Genomic DNA, 14,019 nt, shown 5'->3' on the forward strand with positions numbered 1-14,019 from the left:
TTTTAGCACAGAGGTGCCTATATGACCAACCCCCAATAAAAACCTTGGGCATGGAGTGCTGAATGAGCTTCCCTGACAGACAACATTTCACATAATTGTTACAATCTATGGCTGGAGGATTTAAATGCACCCTGTGTGACTCTCCTGGGAGAAGACTCTTAGAAGCTGGGGCCTGATTTCCTCCAGGCTTTGTCACATGGTGCCTTCTCTCTACTGATTTTGCCTTGCATCCTTTTGCTGTAATATATGATAGTCATGAGTTCTCCCAGTGAATCACTGGACCTGGGGATGGTCTTGGGGACCACCAAGGCACGTATCATAAAAAATTAATTTCCACCATGGTCCTATCAGTAAATGCAGAATAATGCATATAATGCCAGTTAGAAAACAGAGAAAGAAGATTTTGGTAAGGTATGGGAAAACTGAGAGAACCACTTGAAAGAGTAAACTGTACACTCCTGACACTTGAATGACCTATCCATTTGACAGCTACTTAACAGTGCAAAACCAAAAAACTCATTGCCATCGAGTCAATTCAGACTCACAGTGACACCATCGGACTGAGTATAACTGCCCAATAGGTTTCTAAGGAGCGGCTGGTGGATTCCAACTGCGGTCCTTTTGGACAGCCAAATTCTTAACCACTGCGCCACCAGGGCTCCCCTAACAGCGCAGCCTACAGGAATCAAGACATACTCGTACGTACACAAATGGCTTGAGACACATATATGCATGTGTGTGCACAAAATTTATGCACAAAATTTATACATAAAAATACACACAAAATGTCCTTTTCAGAAATGTTTGTTTTTTCTTTTTAAGAAAATCCAGGACTCTAAACTCAAATATACATTTAAAAATTTAATATGCATATAAACTTCTGATATGAATATTTTTAGAAAAAACTTCACCAGTCTTTTCCCTTCTTAAAACAATTAAAACAAAAAACCCCTAATACTTGAAGGATCTTGGCATTTCGCAATTTGTAGTTAAAAACCGAACACTGAAAATCAATCAGCAATAACCAACAGAATAGGAAAGTCCTAATAAGCCCTTAATCTCTGTGTAAATGCCTGATAGAAAACTGTAATTATTAATGTTTATCAGTTTTAGAAAATAATCACTTTTCTCTTCAAAAAATAAATTTAATACTATACACTTCTGAACTTACACAGTTTTAATTAGTTACCGTGAACCTTTTACTCTTAGAAAGTATGCATTTTGAAGATATCTTCCTTTTGAGGCTAGATCTAGACACAAACGGAATAAAACAGATATTTTAAATTTGGGTTTGATAATAAAACAGTGTTTTTCAGAATGGAAACACAATTTTTCTTTTAATGCAAAAACCAGCTGTATTTCCATTATAAACTAAATGTCTTAAACTTCTTTAAAGGAATATTAACCTTTTTTTTTCACTATATCTACATATGAGGATTGGCAAAAAGCATGATCTTTTAATTCAAAATTAATTAATTAATATAATTATAGGCAGTTCTGGGGATGGCCTGTCCAAATGTAAAGAAGTAAGTGTGATGCCCTTCTATCTCAATCTTAATTGTGCTCATGTGGAACCAAGAGACAGTCATTTGAGCAGAACCAGGAGATACTGCAAGGCTTAAAATCAGGAAAAGCATGCGTAAGGGATGTATCCTTTCACCATATTCAGTCTGTATGCTGAGCAAATAATCCAAGAAACTGGACTATATGAAGAAGAATTCAGCATCAGTACTGGAGGAAGACTTGTACAACCTGTGTTATGTAGATGACACAACCTTGCTTGCTAAAACTGAAGAGGACTTGAAGCACTTACTGATGAAGGTTAAAGACTACAGCCTTCAGTATGGATTACACCTCAACATAAAGAAAACAAAAATCCTCACAACTGGACCAATAAGCAACATCATGATTAAAGATTTCATTTTATTGGATCCACAATCAATGCGCACGGAACCAGCAGTTAAGAAATTAAATGACATATTGCATTGGGCAAATCTGCTGCAAAAGACCTCATTAGAGAGTGTTAAAAAGCAAAGATGTCACTTTGTGGACTAAGGTGCGTTTAACCCAAGCCAAGGTATTTTCAATTGCCTCATATGCATGAGAAAGCTGGACAATGAATATGGAAGAACATTGAAGAATAGATGCATCTGTATTATGGTGCTGGCAAAGAATACTGAACATACCATGGATTACCAGAAGAATGAACAAATCTGTCTTGGGAGAAGTATATCCAGAATGCTCCTTAGAAGCAAGGAAATGAGATTGCATCTCACATACTTTGGACATGTTATCAGGAGGGATCAGTTCCTGGAGAAGGACATCATGCTTGGTAGAGAGTCAGCGAAAAAGAGGAAGACCCTCAAAGAGATGGACTGACAGAGTGGCTGCAACCATGGGCTCAAATATAGCGAGGGTTGTGAGGATGGCACAGGACGAGGCAGTGTTTCCTTCTGTTGTACACAGGGTCGCTATGAGTCGGAACTGACTTGGCAGCACCTAACAACAACTCTCAATCCTTAAATTCGATTCTAAATTCTTGCCACATAGGGACAAGTTTAACACCTTGGTGCCGAACTCTAACCCCACACTTATTCTTAACAATACTAAGAGTCACTGCTAAATATGGTTAGCCTAACTCAGACACTACACTCCTCTACCTTAAAATGCATTTAATTTTTATCTGTTTAGAAAAGAACATTTAATAAATTGGTGGTTAGAATTTAAACAAACAAACTCATTTTTTCCTGCCTTGATCGGTAATGTCTTAAAGAACTGCTGGCTAAGACACAGTCCTATCGTTAAATGAAATTCAAACAATTTCGTATGATTAAAATTTAACATATCAATACAAGTTGTCCCTGACTTACCACAGGGTTCCATTCCAATAACTCTGTCTGTTGTAAGTTGGTTCTGATGTAAGTCCAATACCTCATTTTTTTTTAAGCCTTCATTATTACTGCCTTTTATTATCACTATCTCTATATATCATAACATTGAACATCTGTGTGTGAACATGTGAGAATGATAACATCAGCAAATTACACACTGTAACACTGTATGTAGTACATATTACTAATGATAAGGTGTACCAAAAAAACCCCAAAAAACCAGATGGTCCTAAGTGTGGTTCATTGTAACTTGAAAACATCATTGGTCAGGGACCACGTGTTCTTGAAACAGTTAACAGTAAGAAGAAACCTTACTAGTAAAAAAATAACTCACTTAAACTAATTTCTCCTAATAATTATTAACAGCGTATAAACAATATTTTACCATCCATTCATCGTCTTTTAATTTTGGGAATCTGCTACCTTTATGCTCCCTGGTATCTTACATCTTTATCCAAGGGTGATAATTAATGTCTTGTAGATCACCATGCACTAATGCTTAATAAATGCAACATTTCTCATGAGTATTTTTTTGGACATTTCCATGTGGTGGGATAATTATCACGCTATCAGCTTTGGCCTTGTTAGGTATTTCTATCTTCATACTAGGGACAGGACAAAGAAGACAATAACACATTGTTGGGTTGTCCCAGACAAGTAGGAGTAGGGGAGAAAGGCAAGCAGCTTTAGGGAAGGCAGTCAGGCATCAAGATGGAGGGAAGAAGGTGCCAGGCTGCAGGAAAGGAGAACTGCCTAGATGGGGGAGGGGATGGGAAACACTCCCAGGAGTAGCAGAAACTGGGCAGCCCTTGGGGTGGTGGCAAGCCCTCAACAGGAAGTGCTTCACTGTGTTTATACAGGGAGGCTGGCCTCTGGCCTGTGGAGCGGGGTGCAGCAAGAACTTCTCCAGGCAAAGCTTGTGACACAGCAGAGCTGCTAGCCTTCAAAGCCTCACGTGAGCTTGGTACTGGGCATATCATTCCTGACCAGTGTGGACTGAAGACAGAAGTCTTCTATGACCATTTTGGGATGCACAAAAGAGCCTGCGGAACTATGTGAGATTTGGAGGTGGGAAGTCCCTAATAATGACTTATTGACTCTTATCACTCTCAAAAGTCATAGCTTGGGACAGATTTAATTAGATTTATACTTAGACTTAAAATTCAAAAGTTATTTCTTGCATATAAATATTATTAAGAACTAAAATTCATACCAACTGTAACAGGAACTTTCCCTGAAAAAATTAAAATTTCTAACTGCACAGATATTCCTACGTATATCTAGAATCAATTTGTCTTGAATTATTTGCTTAACTTTGTGAAATTGTTTGACAATCTAAAGTCAGGAAAAAATGTCTCAATGGGTAGAAATAACAAAACTGTGGGGGTCATTTTGAACTTAAGGAAATATACTATTTGTATTAATAGATCATGTGCCAGTACTAGGGTACAGGGCTAATGTGTACTCTTATTGGCACGATATTTATCTCTTGTGAGAGGTTACCATTCTGTTTCAGAAGAATTTCTATGGTTATCAAATCCATGTTAATAAGCAACATGCAAGGAGTCAAGTTTTAAACCTTTTATATATATATTAAAAAAAAAACCCAAAACAAAAAACCAGGCTATATATTCTCAAAGATACTACACTAGATGTTATAGTTGTTCATATCCAGGAAGAACCCTGAGAAATTACTTGTAAAAAATACTAAAACAGATAAAACTAAAAGATGACATCCACACACCCATGATTTAGATTTAACTGTTAATATCTTACATTTAAACAATTTTGCAGAAGATAATTAAAAAACAACTGCAGCCATAAATTGACAGGGAATTGCCAGATGTTCTGGCTGGATTCAGAAGATGATGTGAAACGAGGGATATCACTGCTGATGTCAGATGAATCTTGGCCGAAAACAGAGAGTACCAGAAAGATGTTTACCTGTGTTTTATTGCCAAAGGCATTCGATTATGTGGATCATAATAAATTATGGGTAACACCGGGAAGAACGGTAATTTCAGAATACTTCATTGTGCTCATGTGGAACCCCTACATGAATCAATAGGCAGTTGTTGGAAGAGAACGGGGGATACTGTATGGTTCAAAATTAGAAAAGGTGTGTGTCAGGGTTGTATCCTTTCACCATACTTATTCAGTCTAATGTGCTGAACAAATAATCCCAGAAGCTGGACTATATGAAGAACATGGCATCAAGGTTAGAGGAAGACTTGTTAACAACCTACAACATACAGTTGACACAACCCTGTTTGCTAAAAATGAAGACAACTTGAAGCACCTACTGATGAAAGTCAAAGACCATAGCCTTAAGTATGGATTACACCTGAATGTGAAAAAAACAAAAATTCTCACAACTGCACTGATAAAGGATATCATGATAAATAAAAAGAAATTGAAGTTGTCAATGATTTCATTCTACTTGGATGAACAATCATATCCATGGAAGCAGAAGTCAAGAAATCAAACGATGCACTGCATTGGACAAATCTACTGTAAAAGACCTCTTCAAAGTTTTAAAAAGGAAAGATGTCACTTTGATGACTAAGGTGGTCCTGACCCAAGCCATGGTCTTTTCAGTTGCCTCACATGCATCAGAAAACTAGACAAGGAAAAAGGAAAACAATAATTATTGATGCATTCAAACTGTGGTGTTGGCGGTTGGCAAAGAATGTTGAATATACTGTGGACTGCCAGAAGAATGAACAGATTAATCTTAAAAGAAATAAAAACAGACTGCTCCTTAGAAGTGAGGATGGTGAGACTTTGGTTTGCTTACTTTGGATACATCGTCAAAAAGGCCAATCACTAGAAAAGGACATCATATTTGGTAAAGCACCGGGCCAGCAAAAATGAGGAAAACCCTCAATAAGATGGAATGACACAACAGCCGCAACAATGGATTCAGACATAGCAACAATCATAAAGGTGGTGCCAGACTGGGCAACTTTCATTCTGCTATACATAAGATTGCCAGGAGTCAGTGCTGACTCAATGGCAACTAACAACATTCTGCCATAAGAAATTTTCAGTATACTTGGAAAGGCTTTTTGGTAAGTGTTCCAAAGCTTATTACAAATATTTTCCATGAATCACTAGTGTGAATTCTAAATAGGAAATACATTAGTTACTTAACCCATCAGCCAATACAAGGGAGAGGGAATTATTAACAACTGTTTTCCACAAGCGGCCATCTAAGATGCCTCCATTGGTCTCAATCTACTTGGAGCAAAGGAGAATGAAGAACATGAAAGACACAAGGAAAATAAGAGCTAAAGAGACAGAAAGGGCCACATAAACCAGAGACTCCATCAGCCTGAGACCAGAAGAACTAGATGGTGTCCAAATATCACCAATGACCGCCCTGACAGGGAACTCAACACAGAATCCCTGATGGAGCAGGAGAAAAGTGGGATGTAGAACTCGAATTCTAGTAAAAAGACCAGACTTGATGATCTGACTGAGACTGGAGGGACCCCAGAGGACACGGCCTCTGGACTCTCTGTTGGCCCCAAACTGAAACATTCCTGAAGCCAATTCTTCAGACAAACATTAGACTGGACTATAAGACATAAAATGATACTGGTGAGGAGTGTGCTTCTTAGCTCAAGTAGACACATGAGACTATGTGGGCAGCTCCTGTCTGGAGGTGAGATGAGAAGGCAGAGGGGGACAGAAGCTGGTTGAATGGACATAGAAAACAAAGGGTGGAGAGGGGAAGTGTGTTGTCACATTATAGGGAGAGCAACTAGGGTCACATAACAATGTGTGTATAAGTTTTCGTATGAGAAACTGACATGAATTGCAAACTTTCACTTAAAGCACAATAAAACAAAAGAGGGGGGGAAACCATTTTCCTGTTTTGTGACAGGAGCAAATAAATAAATTAAAACAATTAAGGAAAAGGTTTCAGATGTCAGTCAACGGAAGTCCTAAGTCCATGCACAACACAGCCAGCTGCCACAGGAAAAGACTGTAGAAAAAGTGAAAACTAGTCGCAAAGCATATGCAGCAAAGCAGAAACACAGTAGAGAAATGAGTGTGGGTGCTAAATATTTTTATTACAGAAACAAAATGCTAAACTATCATATAGTTTAATTTCTAATCTGGCAGAATAACTGAAACTTGGGGTACCATTTAGAGGAAGGTACTAGGCACACAAAATACACAATTGGATGGCCTACACCAAATTCAAAACAAGGACGCCAGAGGTTGAAACTACAAAAACACAACTCTAGTTGTGTCTCTGGTACAGCAATTTGGGAATGAAAGAAAAAAATGCTACGTAAGTAATTGCAGCAAACAGAAAAGAATGGTTCAGAAAGGCACTTTGTCGTGCCAGCGGGGGGCAGTGCAGTGCAGAGCACACAGCACTCTGGGGCCAGCCTGCTGGTGTTGGAATCCTAGGTCTGGCCCTTAGGTTTTTCATCAGTAAACTGAGTCAATAAAGCAAGTCAGATTCTGATAAAGTCAATTATCGTACTACTGCCTCCCCTGGGGCTATACAACAGGTTTTACATTCCACAACTTGAATGAAAAATAAAGGGGCAAAAGAGAACCACGGGATTAAACTCATTGCAACATCAAACATGTGCAAGGCCCCGCGTTTGGGACTGAGGATAAAAGATCAAGAAGACACGGTCCTTGCTTTCAACGAACTTACAACTACAATCTGATAAAAAAAACAGGGGTTTGAACAAAGCCAATTACAGAGATTTTCACAAATAAGAAAGGTAAATACAAACTGCTCTAAAGTTTTTGTTTCCCATCAGCCAGTGCCAAATTATTTACCACTACTGAACACCAAACACCAAGCTTAGAACCACTCTCTAACTTTCTGGTCACCTACTGTGGGCACCTAACAACAGCAACAACAACGTCTGTAAATGCTGCTCCCCTATAAAGCTTCCAGGCAAAAAAAAAAAAAAAAAGCGAGTGAAAGCAACAGCCTTATTCTCTGACCTTTCACAGGAGAAGTGCCCCCTGACTCTTCTGTTACTTCCTTACTGTACCCATCAATTAACAACCTTTAACAAAGATGTGTGAGCTCCCGCTTTTTATCAGTCTTAAAAGGCAGAAAATGGCACTAAACTGCAGAAAAAAATGTATGCTCAGGTTTCTCTGAAACTTTAGAACAGATTTCACTAAATTATTTAAAACATTACAGAAAAAAGATTTAGTATTTGCAGTACTAAATGAAAACTGTTGAAGGGGTGGGAGAAAAATGAGAGTAATAATTCTCAGATGTAAAGCTGTACTCTAAATAGTTAAAAATGTTCTCTCAATGACACAAGATCTCCACTGCATGCATTTTTACTGGATTGGATGAAAAGTTCGCTAAAATTGTGGTAAAAAAATACTCACCATTATTCAAAGTTTTAAAACATAATAAAGTAAAAATTTCAGTAACTGCGGGGGGCACGCCTTATTTATAGACAACCACAAACAGCTATTAATTTTTAAACCCTTGTCTATCAATCAAAACTCTTAATGGGAAAGAGGGAAAAAATCTTTTGGTTAACATTATAAACCAAAATGTAGGCATTTAAAGTACAGTACAGACATGGATTCCGGAGGAAATTGTAAACCTTTAGAGGTCCTTGAGAATTAGAATATATTTTTGTTGAATTTAACTACAAAGCCAGTGGCAGGAGAAAAACTATCTTAAAAAATAAAAAGGAAAATGATGAAGCACTCCCTGTGGTTTTGGCTGGAGAAGGAAAACACTTGGGCAAGGGCTTTTTCTCATACTCAGGCACAGAACCTCAGTCTGCTCCCCTGGTCTGTCACCAACATGGCTAACGCTGTTTCCTCTTGTAAGCCCCAGAAACAGCAGAGATAACAACTGGGACAACGAAATGAAACACATCCCTGGAGATGATTTGGACAGGAAGAGTTTTATTAATGAACTCCAGGAAAGTACGGAGGATACAGAAGCTAAGTATCTAAGGGATTAAATGAAGTAGAACGGAAAGCAGCTCCAATTGGGCGAAAGCCAGGAAAGGGAGAAGGATATAAACAAAAAAAGCACACACAAATTCAGAGAGAAACACATGTATCCCTCCCCAGAGAAAACAACAACAACAAAAAATACTCTTTTTCAAGTCTGAATGTATTATAGCTATTACCATGAAGAAAGTAGCAATACGTATGACAGATTATTAAAAAAGTTTGCTCCATATAGAATCTGTTACTCAATGTGTTATTCTTAGAAGATTCTATGCCTGGAGAAATACCATCTCAAATCAACTAAAATAGTAATAAAACAAACACTTGAATCTGAAAATGAAAAGGAGAACTCCCTGGTAAAATAAAAGCAATGTTTTCCATTAAGTTTTCGTTCTTCCTTTTAAGAAACAGATTTTAGACCTCTGGGATTAAAATGAATAATTTTTAATAACTGCAGTGTTACTGAGCTGCACATCATTGTTAGGTGCCCTGGAGTCAGTTCCAACTCACTGCGACCCTACATACAGCAGAATGAAACACTGCCCAGTCCTGTACCATCCTCACAACTATTGCTATGTTTGAGCCCATTGTTATAGCCATTGTGTAAATATATCTTGCTGAGGGTCTTCCTTTTTTTACTAACTCTCTGCTTTACCAAGCATGAAGTCCTTCGCCAGGTCCATCCTGATAACATGTCCAAAGTACATGAGATGAAGTCTCACCATCCTCCTTTCTAAGGGGCACTCTGGCTGTACTTCTTCCAAGACAGATTTATTCATTCTTCTGGTAGTCCATAGTATAGTCAATATTCTTTGCCAACACCAGTTCTTCTTCAGTCTTCCTTATTTCACTGTCCAGCTTTTGCATGCATATGAGGTGACTAAAAATACCATGGCTTGAGACAGGCAAATAAAAAAAAAAAAGTACTCTGAAAAAGCAGTTCAAGATTTTTCTAGCATTGTTTCTTACCAACTTACTTCAAAAAGATGCTGTAAAGGATTGGACTGGAGCTTTTCTTCATAACCAAACAGTTGGAAGCCAGTTCCCAGAAGACCTACCATAATAATCAGTAAATGAAAAGATTATAAAATGGAAAAGCAGAGAACAGTCATGGCAGGGTACAGGTATAGTTCTATATAATGATCAACCTCTCATAATTATGTACCCTAAGAATTATCCCCAAACACAGATTACTACTTTCTGCTACCCCGTAAACTGACACAAGTCAAGTCCAATATATGGTACACACTGAAATTAATTTCATAGAAACCAAGAGACTATAAGCTCATCAAAGGTAGGGCCTCGGACTACTTTATCTTTGCACCAGTGGTGCCCAACACCTCCCTAGGAGACACTAGTAAAACAAACATTTATTGAGCAGCTACTCTGTGAAATACATCATGATACGAGACACTGGACACTCAAAATCTGTGAAAATTGATGGAAAGTGGTTTAGAATTAGAAACTTACTTTTTAAGTTTGTAGATGTTAAAATAAAACTAGGAATGGACTTAAACCAAAAATAAATAAATAAATAAACAAACCTATTGCCTTCGTTGGGCTTAATGTTAAAAATTACTCCTTAAACAAATAATTGAAAGAAAGCAAAAACGGATATAACTTCAAACATTCCTGATTGCTTCTCCCATTCAAAGTGACCAAACATCAAAATTGTTTTATTTGATCATGTATTTGTCTTTTGTTTGTCAATTCTATTTTGCTAGTCTTTGAGTATCAGTTCAGGGTTCAGGGATACTGTCAAAAAAAAAAAAGAAAAAAAAAACTTTTTTTTTAAAATACTAATTGAGGTTTTTGAGCTAGCAACGAAATTTTCTATTATGAACTGTGAATATTTATACTCTCAAGATATTTAGCTAAAACATCATCATAACTGCAGTTTTAAAGGATATATATGCAGTTTGGGGTCAAGAGCAATAATATAAAAAAAACAAAACCCAAACCAATTGCCAAGTTGATTCTGACTCATAGCGACCCTATAGGACAGAGTAACTGCTCCACAGGGTCTTCAAGGAGTGGCTGATGGGTTCAAACTGCTGAGCTTTTGGTTAACAGCTGAGCTCTCAACCACTGAGTCACCAATCTGTTTCCACAACAATATCAAGTTACCAAGCTTCTAAAGGAGTTGCTGCCAGTGGGCCTTGCTGACGTATACTTTTCCATTAAAGGCTCAGCAGAAAGGGGGATGCTACTGAACACAGGATATGCAATACTTTGGAGCTCAGACAGCAATGAGAAGTACCACTGAGGTATGGACCAGCTCTACTTGCTTTCGAGCAAGAGCAAATGTGATTATCATTCAGGGCCTTGGGAGCAGGGTGTAGAAAAATGCCCAGCATGCTCTCCGAAACAGAAATGGGAAAAGTAAAGGCCAATTACATTTAGCATTCAATCTAATACATTTTCAAAACCTAATTTTGTGCTTAGGAACTGTCTGCCAACTTTCAACAGAGGATAGCATTTGAAATAGCCAAAATGAAAACTCTTCAGCAATGACGGCTATAATGGAAATGTTGACAGATCATTAACCACAGTAGTCCTGTAGAGAAAAACCACTATCATAAAATCCTGCAGCTAAAATTTAATGAATACCATAATCACATATTTGCTAATGCCTGTGAAATGTCTAAATCTGTCAAACTAATATAAAGAGGATGACATCTATTAAAGCTAGACTGTCAAACCTAGAGCCTAAACCTCTGAAGACCAGCTGTTGTGAACTGCAGGTGGATTAGTAAAATGCAGGACATGTTCTGATTTCTCTACAGTGAATATTAAGGGTGCTGTAGTAGGTTCAAGTTCTACCCTTTTTAATGTCTAAAAAATACTTTCATTAACTGAAAGAATACTATTCAAAAGAGGTCATGACAAATCTGTTAAGAAAAAAAAATTCCTTCAAATGTACCAGCCTTCCTTTCGGAAACAATTTCACTTCACTAGATAGGGAACATAATAGTATCAGCAAACTTTAGAACTAGCAATGAGTACTTCATACCTTATAGAAGCTTTAAAATATTACCTAACCTTTCTTGTGGATTAATATTGTAAAAGTCTACATAGTACAGATTCATCCATCATTCTAAGGGCCTGTTACGTGCCAAGCACTGTGGACACAAGAATAACCAAGACACAGTCCACAACTTCAAGAAGCACGTGGTCTAGCACAGGAGAGAAACAAGTGGATATGAATGCAATGATACCGAAGCCTATTTGAGTAGAGCTGAGTACTAGGAACTTAGCGCTGGGAGAACGTGGGCAAGAATGCGTGTGTCAGAGAATGCTTTACAGAGGTGACATAGGGCTGGACCTTAAAATGTACATGGTAGTTGCCAGAGATGTTTCAAAGTTTGTATTTCACATGCTACCAATCCTTCACTACTTTGATAACATCATTTATCTTGATACCCTTCCCACCCCCCAAAACATTACTCTATTACTGGTTTACGTATATGAGCTAGGAATGATTGAGTAAACTCATGATGCTAGAGATCATTTGTGGCACTCAACTGTTAAGGTCTTGCCTCCGCTCTGTTTCCTCTCTTTTCCTTTTGATCCTCCCACTGTGCAGTTGAAGGAAGCCAAAGTATCCCACTTTGTTCTTCCTCTGGCTCACTGGCTCCTGGTGTATCAACAGACCCCACCCTTGTGCAGGAAGGCTCAAGGAGGCTGGACCTCACTAGATTTAAAAATGGCAGGGCAATGGTTGAGTAGGGTGTATGCAACTAAACTTCTTCCCTGAATACTCACTTCTACGTTCAACTAAAAATGTAAGCTAGTTTTATTAAAACCACAAAAGCCTATATATATCAGGTCTTGCTCTGAATGTGTAAAGTTTCCTCCCCTCAAATTTACTTGTGTGGTCAGTTATTCTACGGAATAAAAAATAAGCTTTTGTGCAAAAAAGTCATTAGAAAAAAAGAACAGATAGGAAGCTGTACTTCATCCAATGGGATTCTGCCTATGTTCTGTCCAGATGATTAGGTGACATGATATTAAAAGAAATTAAACTTTATAAGGAAATGAAAAATAAAACCACGAACAAACTTACCAAATTGCATGCCCCAATCTCCAAGGTAATTTATTCTTGTTACTTGATGTCCTAAAGCTTCTTTGAGATTTGCTATAAAATTTCCTAGTAATCGATAAAATATACAGTTTCTCATTCTTATTATCAGTTTTGGCATAAAAACTATGTGTTTCTCTATTATCAAAGCACAGCACAGTAAATTCTTTTCACAAAATTTACCAACTCAATTTTTTTTACTAGAACATCCAAAATAGTACTTTCAACTATGTGAAGGAAAGGAAGTGATTAATTACTTTCGGGGTAGTTGTTCCAGACAGTGTCCCAGTTTTCACAAGAACAGAATTTTCATCAACATTAACGGAAGTTGGAAACAGAGGTTTGACTAACTGCTATTCCAAATCAACTCCAAGGACAGAAAACCCTATATAACAAGATGGAATCTCAGTATTTAACAAGAAATATATAATTTGGCCGTGCCTTCAAGAACCTGAGCCACACTGCTTTTTCTCTAAACAGCTTGCTGTACCTCCTTTCAGTCACTGAAGTCCACCCTCTGCAAGCCTGCTCCCTAACAGATAGCACCCAGTAGTCTAAGGCTGTCTCCTTCCTGTACCACCTGTGGTAGTCTCACTGTTCATCAACCTGCACATACTGCAGAGACCAGAAACCTAAAAATTACATCTTCCAGAATCTCTTGCTGTTAAGAGTTCCAGAAGTCATTTAGGTTCACATAATCAGATACACTCCGTGGGATTTAGAAGGTAGAAGTGAAGCGGAGGGAGGACTACTTCTATTTTCTCTGTTAAGCAAAGTTGTGGAGGCTTTTTTTGTGTGTGTGCGTGGCACCACTAGTAGGGGTCCTAGTGTCCTGTCACACTGGTACTGAAAGACAGGATATGGGGCTGCCTCTTTAGCCAGTACGAATTCTAGAAGGCATGGCAGGAGTAGTAGCAGTTTCCTGATAGTGACAGTGGTAACCTGCTTTTAGAGGAGTGGATTCCTGATTGTAGAAGAGCAGTTGCTCCCTTGCTGGTCAAGTTCTGTGACGTAATTTTGGGAGTCATTTATGTCAGCTTAACGCAAAGCTTCCTCAGCCTTTCCAACAACTTTGTGAAC

The 14,019-nt window shown here is 38.0% G+C and overlaps 1 protein-coding gene across 1 annotated transcript in view; it reads right to left on the reverse strand.

Annotated features, from left to right (window-relative positions):
- The window catches only part of RARS2 (arginyl-tRNA synthetase 2, mitochondrial), a 57,205-nt gene that overhangs the window by 17,856 nt on the left and 25,330 nt on the right, over positions 1-14,019 (reverse strand). The window contains exons 7-8 of the mRNA XM_049896995.1: positions 12,925-13,008; positions 9,836-9,912 (exon numbers count right to left, since the gene is read on the reverse strand). Coding sequence (XP_049752952.1) covers positions 9,836-9,912; positions 12,925-13,008 — 161 coding nt within the window. The remainder of the gene's footprint in view (positions 1-9,835; positions 9,913-12,924; positions 13,009-14,019) is intronic.

Source organism: Elephas maximus, chromosome 1, assembly GCF_024166365.1.
Source record: "Elephas maximus indicus isolate mEleMax1 chromosome 1, mEleMax1 primary haplotype, whole genome shotgun sequence".
NCBI classification, from domain to species: domain Eukaryota; kingdom Metazoa; phylum Chordata; class Mammalia; order Proboscidea; family Elephantidae; genus Elephas; species Elephas maximus.